This window comes from Cervus elaphus, chromosome 25 (assembly GCF_910594005.1).
Source record: "Cervus elaphus chromosome 25, mCerEla1.1, whole genome shotgun sequence".
Lineage (NCBI taxonomy): Eukaryota > Metazoa > Chordata > Mammalia > Artiodactyla > Cervidae > Cervus > Cervus elaphus.
Genome location: NC_057839.1, coordinates 20,099,209 through 20,124,669, shown reverse-complemented (window position 1 = coordinate 20,124,669; position 25,461 = coordinate 20,099,209). Strand labels below are relative to the sequence as shown.

The window sequence follows — 25,461 nt, the reverse complement described above, 5'->3', positions numbered from 1 at the left end:
TGATGTGATAGAGAGTGAAGTGGGGTTAAGTTCAGGGGTAAGGGAAGACTTTTATCAGCAGGTATTTTTTTTTACTCAGATCTGAAAGATAACAGAAAAAGTCGTATGAAAAGTTGAGCAAGAGCCACTATCTTGATCTGGGGAAGAGCTTGAAATATTTAAGGGAAAGTAAATAACTCAGTGAAGCTAGAGCAGAATGAGCAGGAGTGTGTGGTACCAGACTAGGGTGGAGAGATCACCAAAGCTAGATCATGTGTTGTTTTGTAAAGAATTTAGATTTTATTCTAGGAAGCTGGTGATTGGTTCTAAGAAGGAAGTGATGTTATCTCCTTTGCAATTTAAGTGATAACTTTCATATCCTTTGATGTGATATTTTCATTTGAGGAATTTTCCCACAAAAATATTTTTCAAAGATGTTCCTAATTAGAATTTTATATTGAAGATAACCCAACAATACAGTGAATGTGTAAACAAAAAATGATTTAGAAATACATGGAATAGCAAGGGAATTCCCTGGCAGTCCAGTGGTTAGGACTCTGCTTTTCTGCAGTAGAGGTCATGGGTTGGATCCCTGATTGAGAACTAAGATCCCATATGCCCCAAGGTGTGACCAAAAAAAGAAAAAAAAGAAGAAATATATGGAATAGATATGGCTATTAAAAATTATAAATATATGGGACTTCCCTGGTGGCACAGTAGATAAGAATCCACCTGCCAATGCAGAGGACAGGTGTTCAATCCCTAGTCCAGAAGATTCCACATGCCACAGAGCAAGTAAGCCCATGTACAACTACTGAGACCATGCTTAAAGCCTGCATGCCTCAACAAGAGAAGTCACCACAATAAGTCCGTGCAACTAGCCCCACTCTCTGCAACTAGAGAAAGCCCGTGCGTGGCAACGAAGACCCAACACAGTAAAAAAAAAAAAAAAAAGAAAGAAAATTATAAGTATAGGGACTATAAAAAGCACTGAAATAGTCATAAGAGTGAAGTCAAGCAAAACAAATATTTTAAGAGATTAAATCTACAATGAAAAAAATGTCTTTGTTTCCACTGTTATGTGCTTACTTTGTCCTAGCTAGGTTCCGATCATGGTACATAACATGTATGTTTGATTTAAAGAATGAATTCAAACAGCCATAAAAGTAAGTATGTATATTAACAAAGATTAGGGAAATAAGGTATGTTTGGGGTCTTAATATTTATTGGAAACTTTGCTTTCTGTAAAGTTTTTTATGATTACATCATAACAGCAACCAAAAAATCAGATGGTATCCTTTAACGACGAGAAATATTTCAGGGAACCCTATTATCTCTAGCTAAACTTGACTTATACTGAATATATTGAACAAACTAACACCGGTCATAGTTTTTTAAAATAATGAGTATGGGTAGCACAACATCAATCATTCTATTTTACTTCATTGATGCTCCACAACAACTCTATACAAGAGTTTACTAAGCTCTCGAATTAATAACTATTGTCAGTTCAGTTCAGTTCAGTACAGTCACTCAGTTGTGTCCGACTCTTTGTGACCCCATGGACTGCAGCACACCAGGCTTCCCTGTCCATCACCAACTCCCGGAGTTCACTCAAACTCATGTCCATTGAGCCAGTGATGCCATCCAACCATCTCATCCTCTGTCGTCCCCTTCTCCTCCCGCCTTCAATATTTCCCATTATCAGGGTCTTTTCAAATGAGTCAGTTTTTCGCATCAGGTGGCCAAAGTATTGGAGTTTCAGCTTCAATAACTATTGTAATAATATACAAAATAACTATTGTAAGGATATATAAATGATTTTCACTTTGAATATATTACTCCAAATGGTGAAAAGACCATTTCTTGTTATTTATGAGTTATACTCATCAAATTACTGAAAATCTGGTGTAAGGGAAAACCTCTACACTTCCTATATTTGAGAGGAATCAGTAGTATAAATGAAAAGGCAAATACTTCATGACAAATATAAGGATTAGGAATACTTCAATGAAGACAATAATTGAATATGATACCACATTATTGATATTTCTATACAGATCTAAGTCCGATATGGACCTTAAAAGGCCTTAAAATTAGCTCTCTACCAAAAGTTTACTGTTAACATAATCCAATACACTATCAAAAGGTATAGATGAAAGTATACTATCAAAACAAGTTTGATAAGTAGACTATCAAAAAGTATACATGAAAGAATTATAACAAAGAAGGTGGACTAGATAAATAACCAATCAATGTCTATTCAGTACCTAGTCTCTAAGTGGCCAGTGTATAGAAAATACCAAATTATGGAAATTCAGGGATAATCAATAGTTCTCAACAAGCTATACATACATTTCAGAATCTTCCTGATGAGTTTTTTAAAAACAGACCACATTAAGTTCCCCTCTGGAAATTTTAAACTGTTAGGCCTGGAGTAAAGTTTGTGCTTACATATTTTTATTAAAATATTTCTTTAGTGTGTCTGATGATCATGGCTGGGGGAGAATCACTCAGACAGAGCAGTCATTATAGATTAGATTGAGTGGACAAAACATCATAAAGAAAGCCCGCGTGCCTACAGCTGTGCTTTGCCACATGGAAAACGTTTAAACAGAGAATACGGGAATTCCCTGGCTGTCCAGTGGTTAGGACTCTGTGCTTCCACTGCGGGGGTCATAGGTTTGATCCATGGTTGGGGAAATAAGATCCCACAAGCCATGCAGCACAGACTAAAAAAGAGGAGAGTAAACCATTTACTCTGTGAGCATAAACTGAGGTGGGAATGGGCAAGGTATCGTTTGGGAGAGAGCAGGTCGGCCATTCTCCAGAGAATTCAAGGTAAATAAAGATGGTAGTGTGTACTGAATGAGGTAATTACAAGGTAATTGCTGACTTTAAAAAAAATAATACAGTAGAGGACTGAATCCAGGTTTAGGGGTTAGAAAATGAATGAGTGATGCAGAATCAAGGTAGTGAGTATTTAAAGCAGTCATTTGAGAATTTGGCAGGGGAGGGCAAGAAAAAAAGAGAATGGAATTTGAATAGGAAGAGAAGGATCAAGAAAATTTTTTTCTGAGACAAAGGAGTCTGAAAATGTTTGCAGGCAGGAAGAGAAATCCAACAGAGAAAAAGCGCAGATATTATAGAGTGGGTACAATTGGGATTCATATCTCCCAAGTGTTTTTAATGTATTCGTTTGAGGACTAAAATATATTACAGTAAAATTACAACAGTTTAATTAGAATTAAAATCTGAGTAAATTTAATGGGAATGGGAATCACTGACAAACAGAGTCTCCCAAACAGCCTAGGACAGAAAGTAGACAATCAAGTCAAAGAAACTTTCTATCAACTCTGTTATCCTTCCATTCGATCCTAGATTCACAAACTTTGTGGAAGTAACTGAGAGCAGATGCAAACATTGAATGGAAAATTTCAAATAAGATGTAGACAAGTACATATAATTTGAGCTAGAACTGAAGCCAGGCCCTTCCTCTGCTCTTTGCCAGAGGAGCAGTAACTGGTTCCGGTGAGTGCTGGCCTCTGCTTCAAATCTTGCTCACTGACTTAAAGCCTCTTTCTTGGAATAATCTCTTAATGTTTATGTACTCATGACTCCAAAGCAGAGAAAAATAAATTTTAATCTAGGCTTTATAAGGAGATTGGCTTGACTTTATTACAGAAACGATGATTTTTTTGAAATGGTTTATCAATTTAGGATAGGGAAGGACAACAGCAGCCACTATTAATAGGATATGACTTGATGGAAATTATCCTTGAGCAAAATTATTTTTTAAGTTAAGGTAGGAAGGACTCAAGTGGGTAGAAGAATACAGACAGGTCTGTTAAGCTCTTGCTATCCTCTCAGATATGAGGTGTTGAGGGTCAGAGCCAAACTGCAAAGTGTGTTTAATTTTATATCACTGGATATAAAATTTGAACTAATGATTTGAAGATTACAGTAAAGTATTAGGCTCTGTTTTATAGGGTGGTTTACTCTCTTTTTAACTTGATTATACTTATAAATACAAAATACTATCACATTTTATTATTTCATTTGATCCGCATGAAAATTTTCTGCATTTGAGAGAATAGAAGTTATTTTTCCAGGCTGTTCAAGAAAGTAACAGATATTTGGAGCAATTTAACAAGTTAATTCATTGAACAAATGTCTGAGTGCCTACTATATGCCAGTCACTGTTCTAGTCAGGGTTATGTAGTTTGCTAACGCTGGAGCCAGAGCCAGAATTCTTGATATAGGATGTTGATGGAAACGTAGCTGCACGGCATTTATTTACTGGTGCTCTTCAGAAGGCCATTGGCACAGAGCCCAAGATGTGGGTCTAGGGAAATATAAATGCTGGGTGGGGTATAGGGAAAAACATACGCCTTTTGGGTATGACCTATAAAGGAAAGGTTTTTATGTTTGACAAGTAGCACATCTCATACATTTTTTATTGAGCAGGATAATGTAAATATTTTTTAAATACCTTTGACTATGGATTAAAGGTTTAGGCTTCTTAATTATATAGCCCACGGAGGACAAGGTATGTGTCAGCAACCATGATAAAACACATTTTATGAAGCAATTTTAAATTTAATAGATGTATAGCTTGATTTCTTTGTATTCTTTAAAGAATTTGCAAGCAAATACATAGATACTTTATACGTCAGTCATAGAGACATCAGAGGCATTCTACTAGACAGAAGCTCAGAGTTCAGATAAAACGCTCAAGATAATAAAAAAAAAATAAAAACTGAATCCTGATTTGGTCGAATCTTATTTTGAAAGAGGTCCTAAATTGAGATTTACAGTAATGTCATTTCTGATATGTAAAAGCTGGTTATTTTCAAAGTTGTCTACCTAGTGTTTTTCTCACAGACGTTATTTTTACTTTAGACTGGATCTAAGAAACTTTGTTCTTTGACAAGTATGCCTTCAATACATTTAAGTTACAAACAGAGTCCAAATCTTTCTCAACAAAATGTTTAGGGTCTACTTGACTTGATTATATTAGGATAAAAACTCTAGCCATTTGTATATACTCCTACACACACTTAACACACATATGTCCAGTTTCCAATTTTTAAATTTTAAAACTGTATGTTTTATTTTTATTTTTTTAAACCGTATGTTTTAAATTATCATTACAGGGAGATTAACAATGATTAGAGAAAGTAGGGCACGATAAGTGTGTTTCCTCCATATCAAGTCCTAAAACTAGAAGCAAATGTCACACGTTTGGAGGTTTGTACCCAGTGCTGTAAACAGTTTCCACGGTCCCTGTCCACAAGGCCTTCCTGTTCTGCCAGGATGAAGAATCCTGCTCTCCACACGCTGGTGTGGTCAGACTCATCAACTGACCACCGAAAAGGCACATTCCTTAGTCAACTTTACTCGGCCCTCCGTTCTTGAATCATAGTTACTGATTTTATGGTCCAGGACAAATAGTCTTGAACTCCACAGCAGAGCCAAGACATCTGCATCGGATGCCTCATAAATCCAGCAGTCAAATCCCCCAGTCCCCGCCCACGCCGTTTCTTTTTGAATGGCGATGAGCTATAAGTCAAGGCCTTGAAAAGCGGATCTTCATTCCGACTAAGTGTGGGTGACACCTCAAAGGTGTCTTCTACCACTGGATGGGAAGCCTTGGGACGTCTCCTCGCACAGGCCACCTCTAAGAAGCAATGGAGGTGGCAGTGTCAGATGAGACCCTGAACCCATGCTGTCAATGGCCGCCCCTAAATGCACATCCCCCAGCCTCGCGCTCCGGCCGGAAAGCCCAGAAACCGCAGGGCGCTTAATCTATTCCAGCAACAGTGCAAATTCTTGGAAGCGCGGATTCCCGCCTCTTCCAGGCCGCGCGCAGAAATCAAACTAGACGCAGGCTCCCTGGGGGCCGGGCCGCGCGCGCTCCGCTCCCTCCGCCGGCCTAGCCTCGGCCGCCGCCCGCCCAGCCGGAGCTGGGCGGGGCCGCCTCCAGGCAGCGGGGCAAGGCGGGCTGACCAGGAAAAGACGCGGGAGGCACGCTCTGCGCAGGCGCGCGGCGCCCCGCCCCCCCCCCCCAGCGTCGGCTCTTGGGCGGGCGGCGCGGGCCCTCCCACTCTCCCCCGCGCCGCCGCACCGCCCCGGCCCTCGCTTCACCCCGACGCCCCGGCGTGCGCGTCCTCCCGCCGGCCTGCAGGCCCGGGGCCTCTGCCTGCCAGCCCGCCGCTGCTCCTCGCGGCCCCGGCTCGCGTTCACGCTGTCGCCCGGGCCGGCGCGGCCGCGGGCAACCGCTCCCCCTCCCACACCTACCCCGCCCCCTCCCCGCCTTTTCCGCCCTCCGGTCCCCCTCCCTCGGCCCGCCGCCGCTGCTCCAGATGAGGTGATGGCAACGGCCAACTTCGGCAAGATCCAGATCGGGATTTACGTGGAGATCAAGCGGAGCGATGGTGAGCCTCGCCGCCGGCCCTGCCGTCCGGCCCCGCTGTCGGCTGTGTGCGGCGGAGACGCGGGCGCCGGCCGCCTCATTGATTGCTCCGCCGGGCTGTTGGGGCGGGAAGGCGGCGGCCGCGGCGCTTTTGTGTGTGGCGTGTGTGCGAGTGAGGCCAGCTTGGGGTCCGCCCCGGGTGCCGCTGCAGTGCCGGGCCGGGGAGGGGCCCTGCGGGGGACTGGGCCGGGGAGGAGGCCGACGGGGAAGGATCCGGGGGTCTTCGGATGGGTGCGCCGGGGGGTCCCGGGTCGGGGGGCCCCCCGCTCCTCCCCCGCGTTCTCCATTCTCCTCGGGGACCCCCGCCCGGGGACAGCAGGCTCCGATAGGATTGACCCAGCCTCGCGGCTCACCCCGGCCTGTTCATTTTCCGGCCTCATCTCTGAGGGGATGGGGGGTGGGGAGAGCGTGAAGAACAGAGATTTCAGCATTTAGGGAACCGACTACTGGTCCGAGGCCAAGGTGGGAGAGAAAGGCCAGCCCCACTCGTGTAAACTGTTCGGTTGTCAGGTTTCTTCGTCTTTCATTTCTCGAGCACGCCTCTTTCTTTTTTGCCAGTCCCTTCCTTGGAAGAAGGATGGGGAGCCTGTGGTGCTCAGCCATGAATAAGGGTGGGGGAGCGAAGGGAAGAAGTATTCGATAAGCTTCTCAAAGGTGATGAGACAGGAAGGGAAGGAGCAGGATGATCCTTGGCTGTGCGAGGCACCCCTGAGAGGGTGGGGGCGGACGACCGGATGTTGATATTCTCACACCCTCCTGAGAGGTAACAGAAGTGTAAGTCGGGGTGGAGGCACATGCCTAATTAAAATTATAAAGAGAGAAAAAGCCCTAGGCTTGTGTCTCTTTCTGTAGGTTTCTCTTGGGGAAAATGTTTTACGCCCCTAGCCAGCCAGGTTTCGAAATAATTTATATTAAAGGGGAAAACGCATGGAGGCGGGTAAAATCATGTTTCAGTCCAAACATTGAGCGAAGTAGAGGTGTGTAATACCGAGAGGCGTGCGGTATTACCATAACCTTTAGGTTATGGCTTATTAGCGTTTAGCCTAGTCAGTGGTAACTGTCGCTGTCTCATCGGTTTCTACCAGGTTTGATCAAGTTATATGAAGCTTAGATTGACTGTCAGGTTTATCTGTGATAACATACATTGGAAGACCCTGTGCAGCTAATGATTTTTTTCACTTTCCCTATATCTCGCATAATTTGTGTCAACAGCTGGAAGCATTATTATCCTGTATGTGAAAAGAATAATTATACCACATAGAGCTTTAGAAGTTACCCGTAACACTAGCGGGAAAGAGATGTCTCTTTTACTTTGGTTGGTGTTTCTTCGTATTTTCTCTTCAAATTGCTTTCCTTAAGCTGTGCTGTTACTGTAATTTCAATTTTACTTAAATGCAGGTTCACTGTGTACTAGGAGAAGTAGGGTTTATATATATTATTTAAAATTTGGGGGAGAGGCAATAAAATGTGTGAGGTTTTTACATTCTAAGACTTTTAACTGTGACTGTAGGTTTAACTATAGAATTTATCAGAAAAAGTATCATGATACTTGAAAGGTTTGGTTAATTTTATGTTTTCTGGGCTGACATCTTTTTAAATGTGTCAGACTGGAGACAATTTTGGTTTGGGGGGGGATTCTAGGATATTCTTTATTTAGTACTTTATTTAGTACTCTTTCTGCCTTCATCTTCTGCCTATGTCAGAAACCCAGACATCTAAGAACTTTGTGTTTTTACATAAGTGCTAGTAACCTGAAATCGCATTTCAAAACAGTTTGCCCTTGGGAAATAATGGAAATCATTACAGTGTATCCCATCTCCACTTACAGTCATGTATGTATTTATGCTCCTCAGGTGCATAGTAGAGTTGAAGGTAACGGATAGTAGAGAACTTAAGGGAATGATCATTTGCATTGGGTAGTGGTGTTTCACAGTGGAAATTGACATCTGGGAGACTCACCTAAAGCTTTCCCTTTTTCATTTTAAAGAAGCTGTTTCCTCCCATTTCTATGGTGTGTCTCTTTCGATAAAACAATAGTGATCATTGTAACAGAAATAAGCTTGGTAGTTGGATGAGCACTAATGTAATGCCTGAGACAATGGAGACCAAATGAATGAAGAAGGGCTGTTCTAGACTGCTGTTCACTGGTGATTTGATGTTTCTCTGCATGCTTGATAAGTGGTGATCCTTGTCCTTGTTTCTGAGCATCCCATCCGTGATGCTCATGTATTAAAAATATTTCCAGGCAATTAATGTGAACTTGTTAGTATCTTTCAACACCCTGCTGGAAACTAATTCCCAATATGTTTTCATTGATTACTAAAACTGGATGGCCAGTCAGTCACTGAATTCCTAAGTCATTAGGAGACTCATGAGACAGCATATTTCCTTAAGTATTAATGTTTGGGTACATTTTCCTTAATATTATGTTTTCAGACTGCACTAGAGAAGGGGTGGTGTGGAGAACGCTGTTGATGGATGGCAGACTGCCCACCCCCACTCCAGCCACAGCCTGGGCATTACAGGATTTTCAGTTTCCAGAGTTCATCTGCTCCTCGATGAGTTCCTTGCATATAGTTTTTGAGTGAATCATTATTGGACTTAGTTTTCTAACATTATTTTGATTAATCATTATGACAAAATCTTACCTGGAAGGAAAAACAGTTCCATCTATGCGCATCCTGTGCTGCCACTTCCTTATTCTGCTCCCCCACCCCCACCCCAATGCCTCATACAGGCCTCTTAGGTCAAGATGCCCAGTGTTGATTGAAATTGAGTGATCTAGCAAGGCTAATTGGACTGGTTTCTGGAAATGAACACTCAATGTTTGTTTTCTTGCATGTGTCTTTCGATTATCTTTCTGATTCAGTTTCTTTTTGAAATCTAATGACTCTAAAAACTGCAATCTTAACTGTTGTGTGGTTACGTAGTCTTCATTAGGAGACCTCACACACACCTCACACACACACGCGCGCGCGCGCAAAACTACACTGTTAAATTATTTCTTGTTTGTTCTACAGTAGCTTTGACTATCCTTTGGAGGCTGGGGGAGTGATGAGAAATGTTTTGCATATTTGGAAGCTGCAGCCACGATGGAATTAGTCTTCGAGGTGTCTTAGTCACAGAATTGATAGATGTGATCTGAAGAGAATCATACACTATTTCAACCAGACAGATCCTAGGAGATAATCAAGTTCTCATTTTTAAAGATGTGGAAACTGAGTCCCAAGTCACTGTAAGTGACTTGTCTAGATTCATACAGTGGAAGTCAAGAACCTGGCTTATGTAGCATAGAAACCAGACTATCAACAGCTGTGACAGGAAAGGAAGAATTCTGTGTTAATTTGGGAACCATATACAGCTTTCTCTAGCCCAGTTAAGAAGTAGGAAATTGTTTCTCACTCATGGGAAAGTCACTGGAGAGCAGCGTTACAGAGCCCAGTTGGACTGATCCCGGTAAAAAGTGTTGTGGTATGTTTACTAGGTTACAAAACTCAAAAATTGTGAGAGGAAAAAATACATCTGTTTCTTAATTAAACAGTGAAAAGAGTGCTTTAATTAAGCATCTGAAATCCAGAGGAAAGAAGATTTCAAAGGACCCATCAGGAATCTTGGAGTTTAGGGCAGGCCATCTTTAGAAAAGATTTTAGTGACCTAATTCTCTACCTATTTTGCCACATTTATTCTTCTGCTTTTTCATTTTTCCATGTCATTAGACAGGTTTTTAGAGAATGGACTGTGAATTTAGTTAATAAAAATGAACCACATAGCAGTATAGTTCCTTTTGGTACAATTATGTGATTCTGATTATGGAGTGGGTGGAATGGAGGGAATTGTGGATTCGGTTCAGGTCAGTTCAGTTGCTCAGTTGTGTCTCTTTGCGACCCCATGGACTGCAGCATGCCAGGCTTCCCTGTCCATCACCAACTCCTGGAGCTTATCCAACTCATGTCCATCGAGTCGGTGATGTCATCCAACCATCTCATCCTCTGTCATCCCCTTCTCCTGCCTTAAATCTTTCCCAGCATCAGGGTCTTTTAGTGAGTCAGTTCTTTACATCAGGTAACCAGAGTATTAGAGTTTCAGCTTCAGCACCAGTCCTTCCAGTGAATATTCAGGACTGATTTCCTTTAGGATGGACTGGTTGGATCTCCTTGCAGTCCAAGGGGCTCTCAAGAGTCTTCTCCAGCACCACAGTTCAAAGCTTCAATTCGTTGGCGCTCAGCTTTCCTTATAGTCCATCTCTCATATCCATACATGACTACTGAAAAAACCATAGCTTTGACTAGACACATTTTTGTTGGCAAAGTAATGTCTCTGCTTTTTAATATGCTGTCTAGATTAATCATAACTTTCCTTCGAAGGAGCAAGCATCTTTTAATTTCATGGGTGCACTCGCCATCTGCAGTGATTTTGGAGCCCCCAGAATTAAAGTCTCTCACTGTTTCCATTGTTTCCCCATCTATTTGCCATGAAGTAATGGGACCAGATGCCATGATCTTGGTTTTCTGAATGTTGAGTTTTAAGCCAACTTTCTCATTCTCCTCTTTCACTTTCATCAAGAGGCTCTTTCGTTCTTCTTCGCTTTCTGCCATAAGGGTGGTGTCATCTGCATATCTGAGGTTATTATTATTTCTCCTGGCAGTCTTGATTCCAGCTTGTGCTTCATCCAGACCGACATTTCACATGATGTACTGTATAGAAGTTAAATAAGCAGGGTGACAATATACAGCCTTGACATACTCCTTTCCCTGTTTGGAACCAGTCTGTTGTTCCATGTCCAGTTCTAACTGTTGCTTCTTGACCTGCGTACAGATTTCTCGGGAGGCAGGTCAGGTGGTCTGGTATTCCCATCTCTTTAAGAATTTTCCACAATTTATTGTGATCCACGCAGTCAAAGGCGTTGACATAGTCAATAAAGCAGAATTGTGGATTAATGATTTCTTTTTACATGGTGATTAGCATGATGTTGGTTATATATTTTAGGTCTTCATAATTTTTCAAATAGGTTATGTACTTGGATCCTCCTAGAAACCCTGTGAGGTAAGTAGGGTAATTGGGTGGTAGATTCGTTGCTTTATAGGTGAAGAATCTGAGGTTGGAGAACTTGCCAAGATCATATGGTTAATAAAGAGGCATGACTTGGACCAAAACCTGAGTCCTTTTGCTCCCAGCTCTCTTCAGATGCTGGCAAATGTTTGCTGATGATAGTATGAAGTTTATCACTTTGTGTACTTTGATTTTTTTTTTCTTTTTTGAGATATAAAAGCCTCTTTAGCTTTAGATAACCCACAATTAGTAATGTTGCTTAAATTTGCCCAACTGGTGAGATCAAATTGATTTCTCATATTGTATTAACTGTAAGTGTTAAGATTCATGAATCTAAGGCTCTAAAGCCCCTTTCAGTACTCTGTCACGTGTTGCCTCCAGAACTACCACAGAAAGAAATCTATATTCTTTGCCTAGTCACTTGAATTTTGTGACAAATTTTGGAACTGTGGGGAAAGGCTATTTGTTGTTTTGTGTGTAATAATTTTTTAAATATCTAGAGAAAAGAGCAAAGAGTCAATTAAGTTTGTGTCCCTTCAAATAGGAAGAAGGTACAAATATGGAAAATCCAGACCAAGATTCCTTGGAAGATCATCCAGACCCATTCTTTCTAGTCACAAGTATACTTGTCATTAATATTGCAGTTACCTTTTGCAAAGCTTAATTCTTAGAATTAACCACCCACTTTGCTTTTAGCACCTCTATCCTGTAACTTGAAGTAATCTTTTAAGGTGTTTGTTTAAGATTGTAGTTTTGAGCTTGAGAATAGATACAGCTTTTAAATCCTGGGTAAAACTAGTTTTTCACTCTTGTGGCCCAATTGTGGAGCAAATATAGGAGGGTTGCCCTTCTGTCGCGTACTAACTCTTATAATTAAAATAGTACTAATGTTATTATAGTGTCTAAGTGAAAATAGATGTTAGAACCTCACCATATTAAGCATTTAAGTCCCTAATTACACATAGTGGATGCTGTGTCATATACTATGTGGATGAGAACCAAATACAAGTTACTGATCATGGGATATGTCTAGTGAAAGCTTACACAAACTGAAATGGAGTATCGCTTCATTGTAGGTTAACCTTTCATTTAACTTTTTGCTACTATATCCCAAGGGTAAAAGCTTCCCAAATGGTACTAGTGGTAAAGACTCCGCCTGCCAATGCAGGAGATGAAAGAGATGTGGGTTTGATCCCTGTGTTGGGAAGATCCTGTGGAGGAGGAAATGGCAACCCACTCCAGTATTCTTGTCTGAAAAATTCCATGGACAGAGGAGCCTGGCTGGCTACAGTCCATGGGGCAGCAGAGTCAGACACAACTGAGCAACTGAGCACACACAGTCTAGAGTGAAATAAGGGGGGGAGTGTCCCTTCTGAAAGTGGTGCTTCTAAATCTAGTCCTGGGCTTTCCCGTTTGGGCCATTGCTGATTTTTCTCTGTACCTGCTGCAATCAGCTTGCTGTTCAAATGGGCATTTACTAGAGTGTGAGAGGATTTTTGTGTGTAGACCTTAAGTGATTATGCCCATATCACAAAATAATGTGATCTCATAATTCTTTGTTTCCTTATTACAGAGTTAATAAATACACCTTAAAAAACCTTTATTTATTTATTTTTGGCTGTGCTGGGTCTCCATTGCTACTCGGGCTTTTCTCTAGTTGTGTGAATGGGAGCTACTCTAGTTGAGGTGCCTTCTCTTGTTGCGGAGCACAGGCTCTAGGGCACACGGACTTCAGTAGTTGTAGCAGGTGGGCTGAGTAGTTGGCAACTCATGGACTCTAGAGCGCAGGCTCAGTAGTTGTGGCACTTAGCTGTTCTGTGGCGTGTGGGATCTTCCTGAATCAGGGATCAAACCCGTGTTTCCTGCATTGGCAGGCAGTTTCTTTACCACTGACCCGTCAGGGAAGCCCGAAGTATGCTTTTATTAATAGTTACATATGAGGCATTCTGATAGGTGTTGAAGTTCCTGCCCTCAGAAACAAATAAATGATTTTTATGTAGTATGATTAGTACTGATAGGACTATGCCATTCTGTGTGTACATCATTATCACTTACCTTTTTTGATGTAGATTCTTAGATTACACTCTCTAAGGTATGAGTCTTCTGGATGGAAAATATATGTCATACATGCTGCCCCCTTCACGTCCTCTGCCCATGGCAGTATCTATTATCTCTCATGGCATGCTTTCCTGATGAACTGATAAATTCAGTCTCAGAATTCTTCTTAAAATACAGTGCCACCAGTCCTGGTAGCCCTTGTCAGTCAGTTGAAATTGGCATTATTTGTCATTCCTAGCCTATTTTCTATTCTCTAATAATCATTTGAAATTTTTACTTTATACCTTTTAATCTTTGTTTTTATACCTAAAGGAGCAAGGTTTACTCCATTTTAAATTTCTGGCAGACCAGACCCTGGCAGCAGGTTCCTCTCTTGATATCCTATGTTGGGATGCTTGTAAACACAGGGACCAAGGAAGCAGATAGAGCGAGCTGCTGGCGCTTCTGTGTAATTTGAGAACAGCCTCCTCACACGGTGTGGCCAGGGGACTGTAAGAATCAGGCATGTCCCTGGGCTGTGTTTTACTTACTTTCAAGACTTTTTCTCTAGGTTTTTTTTGTTTGGTTTGGTTTGGTTTTTGGCATTAATTTTAACCAGATTTGACCTAAATAGGAGTTTTTAAAGGAAAGTTTGCATCAGGATGAGACATTCTTGTGGTAAAAATTTGTCAAGTGTTTATACTATGAATGAATCCTTTGATTAGAGCTCTTGGCCAGGAGCTATCTGCTCAGCCTCATCCAGATAGCTGTGTCTTCCATACTGCCACTTAAGTTTTGTTTCTTAAAAAGTGAGTCCACGTGTTATTCTTAATACCTGAAGGGGTTTAACATTTGTGCCTTTTATAATTCAGTTGTTTTGCTAAATGTATGATAATCTTATTTGACTTTTGTGACATCCCTATAATGTACACAGTATCTTCCCATTTTACAAAAGCGAAACCCTACACTTGAGTGTATAAACTACTGTAAAGTGTTTAAGCCTAATGATGGACTATTTTAGATATTCACATTATATGTGTTGGTCAAGGCTATGTAGTAAGTGTATTTTAGGGATGTGGATATGTTTAGGGAACATAAATGCTATGGGAGTTCTGTTTCTAGCCTGGGTAGAGTTAATGTAGTGGTTCATGGCCCTGATTGATTAAAACCACATGTAGGGCTTTGGAAAAAACAACCAAATATGAACAGCTCCCCACCTGTCACCACCAGTATCTGGGTACTTTGCCCAGAGATTCTGTTTTAATTGATCTGATATAAAGCCAGGGCCTCAGTATTTATGACAACTCCACTGGTGAAACAACTTCATACACACTGATGATTCTAGTATATACCCAGAGTTATGATCCATTATGTTAGAAAAAGTAGCATTTTCTAACAGTGATCTGACAAGACCTCATGGCAAGTGAAGTTAAAATGATGGAAGATGACCGACCAGTAGATGGTCTTGGGGGAAATGAGGGATTCCAGGCACATGGCACCACATGTGAGCTGGAAATAGAGGACTGTCAGGTAAAGGGCATTTAAACCTGGCCTAGCAGGGCTTCCCCGGTGGCTCAGTGGTAAAGAATCTGCCTGCCAGTGCAGGAGACATGGGTTCGATCCCTGGTCCGGGAAGATCCCTGGAGAAGAAAATGGCAGCCCACTCCAGTATACTTGCCTGGAAATCACCACAGACAGAGGAGCCTGGCAAGCTACCGTCCATGGGGGTCACAAAGAGTCGGACGTGACTTAGCAACTGGACTGCTGAACAACGAGAAGGTGATAGATGAGGAAGGGAAGAAAGGAGTAATCTGGGGCACCTTATTAAAAAGACTTGGCAACAAAGGTAAGGTAATGCATCTTGGAATTAATTTCTAGGCCACTTGGAAACTGCTGTAGGACTTAATCTCCTAAGAGCAGTAATAGGAGTTAGCTAGTGATTAGTGATAGATTAGAGGGAGAGAAGTACTGAAAATGAGAACTAGCAAGGATCAGATTGCATCAGTTGAGGAGGGTAAGCAATGATTAAGAAACAGATGAGATACAGAATACCGAAAAAAGAATTGATGCTATATGCATATATCACTTGTGTTGAATAAAGGGCAGATGTGTTGAAAAGAATGGACTTAGCATTTGAAAAGTCTGAGTGTGGGTTATAAAATCTCTTCAGTCTGTTTAATCAAGCTAATCCTATTCATGAATACAGCATAGAGAACTGTAGAGCCAGTGTACAGTGTGCTGTCAGAAAGCATCCAGCTCAAGAGTGTTCATAGTTTTGCCACTAGTATCTTAAAAGTGAGTCTAAGATATGAGTCACTTCCAGTAAATGTTTATATGGAGATCAGGAATTTACTTAAGCTATAACTGCTTTGCCTACTTAAGAAGACTCAGTTATAGTGTATTAGCCAAGACCATCTTAAAATTCCTAGAAGGGAAAGGAAAAACCGTACTTAAAGGATCTGGCTTTGGCTCTTTAAGGGGTGGAGTGTTTTGATTCTTAAAATGCAGCTGCTCTCCTTTACTTTTCCTCTGCTCTTATTTTTGGCCTACTTTTTTCTGCCCTGACTTTTGCCTTCCCTTTTCATCCTCAAAATTCTGAATGTCATTTCAGCATTTAGAATCTCTTAGCTACTATTTGCAGTTTAGGAGTTAAAAATCGTTTTTTTCAGTAGTCATGTATGGATGTCAAAGTTGGACCGTAAAGAAGGATGAGTGCCGAAGAAATGATGCTTTTGAGCTGTGGTGCTGGAGAAGACTCTTGAGAGTCCCTTGAACAGCAATATCAAACCAGTCAATCCTAAAGGAAATCAACCCAGAATATTCACTGAAAGGACTGATGCTGAAGCTGAAACTCCAATACTTAGACCCCCTGATGCGAAGAGCTGACTCATTGGAAAAGACCCTGATGCTGGGAAAGTTTGAGGGCATGAGGAGAGGGGGGCAACAGAGGATGAGATGGTTGGATGGCATCACTGACTTAATGGAGACAGTGGTGAACAGGGAATCCTAGCGTGCTGCAGTCCATGGGGTGGCAGAGAGTTGGACACAACTCAGCAACTGAACAACAACAAAGTAAAGGATGAGTAGACAGAACCCAGTAGGTTTTTAGGGCAGTGAAATTATTCCTTGTGATACTGAAGTGGTGGTTTACATGTTGTAAATTTGTCAAAACTCAAAGAAGATACAATACCAAGAGTGAACTCTACTGTAAAATATGTACTTTGAATAGCAATGATGTGCCAGTCTAGGTTCATTGATTGTAACAAGTGTTCCCAGTGTGGAATGTTGACATTATGGGAGGCTATGGGTATGTGGGGACAAGGGATGTATGGAAGATTTCTGTACCTTCTGCCCAGTTTTGAAAACTACTGCTCTTAAAACTACTTTTAAAGGAGGGAGGTGGATGCAAGCTTTAGGGGTTAAGTCAGAGCTATTCTTGAAATAATTGACCCATTAATGACAAGAATTTATACATTTTAAGAATAAGAACCCAATAGTGTTGCAGTTAAGGTAAATTTTTGCTCTTCATTTTTGTTATGTTTAGTCTGTTGGCCAATATGAGAGACTTGGGGTTTGCTGACAGAATTTTTAAGTGAGCTGTAGTGAGAGGATTCAGACAATGCTACCAGCTTTAGCTCCATCTCTTTACTTTGGCCCACAGACATTTTGAGTTGTAATTCAAATACTATAACAAATGTCCAAGTAGTGTACTAGAAGCTTCATCCTTGAAATTGGCCAAGGTTTAAGTTAAATAAGAGTTTACCTGTTCTAGTTAAACTTCAGGTAATTCGTGCTCTTAAGATATGCATATGAAATCGAATTATGTGTCATCCTGTGAAAAGTTAGTTGGGAGTGCAAACAGCATTAAGTTTTGGAAGGTGAGGAACGTGGTATTTTTAAGCCTGAAGTTTACTATGGACAGCCTAAAGAGAAATGGATATAGTGATTTACCTAAATGGTTCTTAGGAAATTGGAAGAAATCTGAAGCCATGATTAATGAGGTAAGTCTTAAAATTTAAGCACAGACAGTTCTCTAATACTGTTCTCTAATTCAGTTCTCTAATACTGAAATACTGCTACTGGTCAAAACTTGGTTATTTTTCTACGGTGAGGAAATTGACTTGTCCACAGTTGTACATAAAGTAGCAGAAATGGCAACCCACTCCAGTATTCTTGCCTGGAATATCACATGGATGGAGCCTGGTAGGCAAAGACCCCCATGGGGTCACAAAGAGTCGGACACGACTGAGCGACTAACACACATGAGATTGGAACATAGATGATCTGCCTATAATTCCTCTACACTCGTAATTCCTTCAGAGTTCTTTGTGTACTATGAATGTACCAGGCATTGGAAGTCAGATCATTAATTGAATAATGCTTTTACTTTTCTTTCTATAGTTGAGATTGCCTTCAGGTGTTTTAATTAATCCAGCTAGCATTTGCAGCATGACTTATGATGAGTCCCTTCGTCTGATTCCTTTGAGGAAATAAAAGACTTCCCCCTAGAAAAGACTACTTACTTTGTTAGTTACAACAGAATATTAAATAGCTATTGTACTCAGTGAAAGTATTCTGGCTATATAATTTCTTCTGAAAAAGAAATTCTAGGGGCTTCCCTGGTGGGCCAGTGGTTAGGATGTCCTTTCAGTGCAGAGGATGTAGGTTCTGTCCCTGGTCAGGGAGCCAAGATCCCACATTCCATGACAAAAAAAAATAGACTGTCTGCATTGCCTAAGTTTAGGCTCTCGTTCACAAACTTCCAAAAGTTGGACAAGTACATATGCTGGCAAGAATGTGGAAGAATGCTTCTTACTAGATGAGCAACTATATTGTCAGGGAAATATAACTACTTGCTAGGAGTCCACTGGTAAACTTGATTAATTTGGGGGCCTATCTAAGATTCAGTGATCTTTATTTTTATGAAACTGTTATTTGAAATTATTTGGGGATAATATGTGTTGCATTTTGACAAATTGTTTTCCGCCAGTTATAACTGATGTTGAGAGTTGACTAAAACATGGTCCTAGAAGTTGGGATGTAGTTTTATTAAGACTGATACTCATCAGAAAGTCTACAAATAATAAATACTGGAGAGTGTGTGGAGAAAAGGGAACCCTTCTACACTATTGGTGGGAATGTACATTGGTGCAGCTACTATGGAAAACAGTATGGAAGTTCCTTAAAAAATGGAAATTAACACATTATGGCTTCCCAGGTGGTGCTAATATTAAGGAATCTGTCTGCCTCTGCAGGAGACATAAGAGACGCAGGTTTGATCCCTGGGTTGTGAAGATCCCGTGGAGCAGGGCATGACAACACACTCCAGTATTCTTGCCTGGAAAATTCCATGGACAGAGGAGCCTGCCGGGCTACAGTCCACGGGGTCGCAAAGAGTCGGACACAACTGAAACAACTTAGCACATACTTCATTTAAAAAAAAAACTAAAAATAGAGTTACTGTATGATCCAGCAGTCTCATTCCTGTGCATATATCCAGAAAAGATGAAAACTAATTCAAAAAGATAGATGCACCCCAATATTCATAGCACTGTTTATAATAGCCAAGATGTGGATAAGTGTCCATCAACAGGTGAATGGTTAAAGGTGTGTGTGTGTGTGTGCGTGCGTGCCTGTACACACAGAAAGAATATTACTCAGCCATTAAAAAAGAATGACATATTGCCACTTGTAGCAACTTGGATGAACCTAGAAATTACCGTAGTGGGGAATTCCTGGCGACCCAGTGGTTAGGACTTGGCGTTTTCACAGTGGTCCAGGTTCAATCCCTGGTCAGGGAACTAAGATTACACAAGCCATGAGTTGAGGCCAAAAAGAAAGAAAGAAATTATCACACTAAGCAAAGTAAGTCAGAGAAAGACATATTATATTACTATATGTGGACTTTAAAAAATAATACAAATGAACTTATCTACAGGACAGAAACAGACTCACAGACAAAGGAAAAACCTGTTACCCAAGAGGAAGTTAGGGGAGAGATAAATTAGGAGTATGGTATTAACAGATACACACCACTGCATATAAAATAGATAAACAACAAGGGTTTGCTGTATAGCACAGGAAACTGTATTCAGTGTCTTGTAATAACCTAAAAATGGAGAAGAATCTGAAAAAGAAGATGTGTGTCTGTGTAACTGAATCACTGTGCTGTACCCCTGGAGCTAACGCAGTATTGTAAATCAGCTGTAGTGCAACCGAAGAACTCTTGGTGTAAAACTAAAAACCTTACCTGGTCTTTTGGATCTATGAAAATGCATCTTTCACTCTCCATTTTCTAAACGTTGGTGTTCTTCAGGGCTTGGTCCTGACCCTGCAGTACTTGCACAGTATTCTCTCTGGGTGAACTTAATGCCTCTCTTCACCTCAGACTAGCTGAAGACCTGTACTATTTGTATGTCTAATGAATTACTGATTATTTCCACTTGGATAACTCACATATACCTCAAATTCAGCATGTCCAAAATTGAACCTAGTACCCATTCCCCAGATCTATTTCTTCAGTATCTCTCATCACTTTCATTCACCCTGTTGCCCCAGTAAGAGACCTAGATATCTTTCTTGACTCCTTGTTCTCTCTTAACCTCCTGTCCTAACATCAGGTTCTCTTAATTTAACTGCTTAAGTACTTCTTCAGTCCATGCACTTTTTCCCCCAACTCTACTATGCTTTGGTCAGGCTAGCATTATGTCTCATCTGCCACAAATTCATAACCCTAAGGTCTCTCTACCTATAGTTTGGTTACTCTTAAACCTGCTTAAAACTTTTTAATAATGTCCTCTATCTCGATTATGCTTTGGATCAAGCCCAGGCCTGTAACATAGGTTACTGACCACGCGGAACCGCCTGCCTTTGTCTCCCCTGTCATCCCTCGCCGCTGACCTGCGGCTCTCCAGACACGCTGAACCCTCAGGTTTGTACCTGACCTGCCTGACGGCTGTTGGTCCTTTTTGTCTCTGTTAATCGTCTCGTCCTTCTTTGATTCCTAGACCACGGTGTGTCCCCTGCTTTATGTTCTCTGAATCCGTCTGTTTACTCTGTCAGAACAATCAGGACGGTGTTACGTGTTTTATTGTCTCTGGTCATACTCGTTTTGTCATATCCACAGTGCCTGGCACAGGACCTCTATATACTTAATAAATGATCTATTTGCTAATTAAAGGAATAAATATCTAGCTGTGCTATTCTGTCACTATGTCTATTCAGATTTTGACATTCTGGTAAAAGTTGATTTGTGTTCATTCTCCAGGTATCAAGAATATGACTTAATTCAGTAAATGTCATTGCTTTTCTTATCTATTTACTTGGCTGCGCTAGGTCTTCATTGCAGCATGCAGCCTCTTTGTTGCTCGGAAGGCTTCTCTAGGTGGGGTGAGAGGGGTTCTCTAGACTCAGTACAGTGACTTAGAACAACGCACAGGCTTAGTTGCAATATGTAGGATCTTAGTTCCCCGAACAGGGATCAAACCTCGGTCCCCTGCGTTGGGAGTTGTTAGTCTTAGCCATTGGACCGCTAGTGAAGACCCAAATGTCATTGCTTTTTTAAAAAATTTATTTACTTAATTTTGGTTGTGCTGGGGCTTGCTGCACGGGTTTTCTCTAGTTGGGACAAGTTGTAGTGCGTAGGCTTCTCATTGCAGTGGCTTCTCTTGTTGTAGAGCACAGGCTCTAGGGAAAGTGGGCGTCAGTAGTTGGAGCGAGTGGATTTGATAGTTGAGGCTCTCACGTCCTCCAGAGTGTGGGCTCAGTAATTATGGCACGTGGGCTTAGTGGCCTCACAGCAGGTGGGATCTTCCTGGAGCAGGGATTGGACCTTTGTCCCCTGCATTGTCGAGTGGATCCTTAACCACTGGACCACCAGCAAAGCCCTGCTTTGTGATTTTATTTTCCTTTAATAATAACAATCTCTTGGAGAACCTTTGAATATGTAAATAACAATTATTTTTCTTTCTTTAATTTTTATTTTATATTGGAGTATAATTGTGTTAGTTTCAGGTGTATTATTCTTTTTCAAATTCTTTCTGCATTTAGATTATTACAGAATATTAAGCAGAGTTCCCTGTGCTATGCAGTAGGTCCTTGTTGGTTATCTATTTTAAATATAGTATGTGTACATGTCAATCCCAAACTCCCATTCTGCACTGTCCCCCCTTTCCTCCTTGGTAACCATAAGTTCCTTCTCTAAGTCTTTGTAAAGTTTCTTTTTTGTAAATAAGTTCATTTGTATCATTTTTTTAAGATTCCTATAAGCAGTAGCATATGATGTTTGTCTTCCTCTGACTTACCTCACTTATTATCTTTCATAGCTGTATTTTATTAGTGATTTAATATACCACTAAAGGTTATGCCCATTCTGTAGCTATTGTAGAGCTAGTACTATACTGAATAACCTTGAACTTACGTCATTTTTTACATGCATGATTATGTCTGAAAGATAAAGTCCTAGAAGGATGATTGCTGGGTCAGAAAATTGTACGTTTTAAAAGTTGATAGAAAAAAAAAGTTGATAGATCTTGCCAGTTTGCTTTCATAAACAGTATGTGAATTTACCTTGTTTGCAGAAGTGCCTGTTTCTTCATACCTGTGTCCATACAGGATATAGAAACACATTTTTGAGGTTTGCTAGCTTGGATCATGGAATTCATACTGGACCTAGAGAATGTTTTTTTCTGAACTTACATGGCCCATAGAAGGTAACAGGTTTAATTTTTAAAGTGTTTATGATTTCTGGACATAATAATGAAAAACACTCAAGTTCTTGTGTTGTGAAAGCCAGTATGAAAAAATAAGATTTTGTGTATTGTGTCTGATTATGAGCAGAAAGTGATTTTTTTAATTAAAAATTTTGAAAAATGGACATTATTGTTTTTAACCTAATAAACTTGAACGGCCTTACTAAATAATTGATTGGGATTTTTCAAACTCTGAACACAGTTATACTAATTATACTGATGAATTATTTGCCTATATTTCTATCAGTTTGTACTTGGTTAACTCACTTAATTGTCTGATTATTTTAGACCAGAATCAATTAACTTAATCTCTATAGAGATGAAAAGATTAGTGATTGCTTATGATTATTAGTGATTATTGGAGGAATGGGGAGGTAATAGCTAAGGATAAAAGGGTACTGTTTTGAGGATAAAAGGGTATCCTTTTGAGGTAATTAAAATGTTATAAAATTGACTGTGGGAATTGGGTTTTAGTCAAATCTCAGACCCACCAGAGACACTTGGAGGGTGCAAACAAAACCTTGTGCACACCAGGACCCAGGGAAAGGAGCAGTGACCTCCACAGGATACTGAACCAGACATACCTTTGAGTGTTTGAGTGTCTCCTGCGGAGGCACAGGTCAGCAGTGACCTCTTGCGGGGACAGGGGCTCTGGCTGCAGCAGCCCTGGGTGGCACAGCCTGTGGCGTGAAGTGCTCTTGGAGGAGGTCGCTGTTAGTGCCACTATAAAGCCGTTGAGCAGACGACCCACAAACTGGATAATAATTATACCAAAGAAGTTCTCACATTATTGTAAAAGTTCTAGGACCCACAACAGATTTCTCAACCTGGGGATCCTGCAGAGAGACTGAGAACCCCCAGGGAATTTGACTTGGAAGGCCAGTGGGATTTGATTACAGAACTTCCAGAGGACTGGGGAAATAGACTCTTGGAGGGCACAATAAAACCTTGTGCACACCGTGACCCAGGAGAAAGGAGCAGTGACTCCACAAGAGACTGAGCCAGACTTGCTATTTCAAATTCTAAAAGATGATGCTGTGAAAGTGCTGCACTCAATATGCCAGCAAATTTGGAAAACTCAGCAGTGGCCACAGGACTGGAAAAGGTCAGTTTTCATTCCAATCCCAAAGAAAGGAAGTGTCAAAGAATGTTCAAACTATTCCACAATTGGCACTCATTTTGCATGCTAGCTAAGTAAGGCTCAAAAATCTCCAAGATAGCCTTCAACAGTACGTGAACTGAGAACTCCTAGAAGTTCAAGCTGTATTTAGAAAAGGCAGAGGAACCAGCGATCGAATTGCCAACATCTTTTGGATCATAGAAAAAGCAAGAGAATACCAGAAAAACATCTCCTTCATTGACTATACTACAGCCTTTAACTGTGTGGAACACAACAAACTGGAAAATTCTTAAAGAAATGGGTATACTGGACCACCTTACCTGCCTCCTGTGAAACCTGTATGCAGGTCCAGAAGCAGCAGTTAGAATAGGACATGGAACAATGGACTGGTTCCAAATTGGGAAAGGAGTACATCATGTATAGTGTCACCCTTCTTATTTAACTTACATGCAGAGTACATCATACAAAATGCTGAGCTGGATGAAACACGAGCTGGAATCAAGACTGCCAGGAGAAATATCAATAACCTCAGATATGCAGATGACACTACTCTTGAAAGCAAAGAGGAACTAAAGAGCCTCTTAATGAAGGTGAAAGAGGAGAGTGAAAAGGATGGCTTAAAACTCAACATTCAAAAAACTTGATCATGGCATCTGGTCCCATAACTTCATGGTAAATAGATGGGGAAACAATGGAAACAGTGAGAGACGTTATTCTCTTGGGCTCCAAAATCACTGCAGGTGGTGACTGCAGCCATGAAATTAAGAGATGCTTGCTGCTTGGAAAAAAAGCTATGACAGATCTATAGACAGCATATTAAAAAGCAGAAACATCACTTTGCAGACAAAGGTCCATCTAGTCAAAGCTATGGTTTTTCCAGTAGTCATGTATGGATGTGAGAGTTGAACCACAAAGAAGACTGAACACCAAAGAATTGTTGCTTTTGATCTGTGGTGTTGGAGAAGACTCTTGAGAGTCCCCTGGGCTGCAAGGAGAGCAAACCAGTCCTACAGGAAGTCAGTCCTGAATATTCATTGGAAGGACGGATGCTGAAGCTGAAGCTCCAATACGTTGACCACCTGATGCAAAGAACTGACTCATTGGAAAAGACCCTGATGCTGGGAAAGATTGAGGGCAGGAGGAGAAGGGGCTGACAGAGGACAAGAGGTTGGATGGCATCACTGACTTGATGGACATGAGTTTGAGCAAGCTCCAGGAGATGGTAAAGGACAGGGAAGTCTGAGGTGCTGCAATCCATGGGATCATAAAGAGTCAGACACAACTGAGCAACTGAAGAACAACAAAATTGGTGTGGCCACTGTGACTACCATATAATCCAACAATTCTATTTCTGGGTGTTTTGTGGAAACAAAGGTCTGTCTCGGAAAAATATCTGCATTTCCATGTTCATTGCAACATTATTTATAATAGCCAAGGCATGAATTTGACTTACATGTCCATCAGTGGATGGATGGATAAAGAAGATGCAAGGGGGTGTGTGTGTGTACGTGTGTGTGTGTGTCTTCATATATGCAGCAGAATATTTCGCTGTAAAAAAGATGAAATCTTAACTTTTGCAACAGCATGGATAGTCTTTGAGGGGATTATGTGAAGTGAAGTAAGAAAGAGAAAGACAAACACCGTATGATCTCACCTATATGTGAAATCTCAAAACAAAAAATTCAACTCATGTGCCTGAAATAGATTGATAGTTGTTTAAAGTGGGAGGTGGAGGGGTTTGAGGGTTAGGAAAATGGGAGAAGGGGATCAAAAGGTACAAACTTCCAATTATTAAATAAGTAAATCATAGGATATAATATGTGGTATGGTGACTAGTTAAAACTTTATTGTGTATTTGAAAATTGCTTTCAGCAATACGTGAACTGTGAACTTCCAGATGGTTTTAGAAAAGGCAGAGGAACCAGAGATCAAATTGCCAACATCCACTGGATTATCGAAAAAGCAAGAGAGTTCCAGAAAAAACATCTATTTCTGCTTCATTGACTATGCCAAAGCCTTTGACTGTGTGGATCACAATAAACTGTGGAAAA

General features: G+C 40.9%; 1 protein-coding gene across 5 annotated transcripts in view; it reads left to right on the top strand.

Annotated features, from left to right (window-relative positions):
• The first annotated feature begins 6,072 nt into the window (after positions 1–6,072).
• The window catches only part of KIF2A (kinesin family member 2A), a 71,593-nt gene continuing 52,204 nt past the window's right edge, over positions 6,073–25,461 (top strand). For 3 of the 5 annotated variants that reach the window (XM_043887148.1, XM_043887147.1, XM_043887146.1), the window contains exon 1: positions 6,078–6,416. In XM_043887148.1, the coding sequence (XP_043743083.1) occupies positions 6,353–6,416 (64 nt within the window). In that variant the 5' untranslated portion in view covers positions 6,078–6,352. Of the gene's footprint in view, positions 6,417–25,461 lie in introns of all 5 variants that reach the window. The other 2 variants (XM_043887149.1, XM_043887145.1) reach the window with 2 other exon arrangements.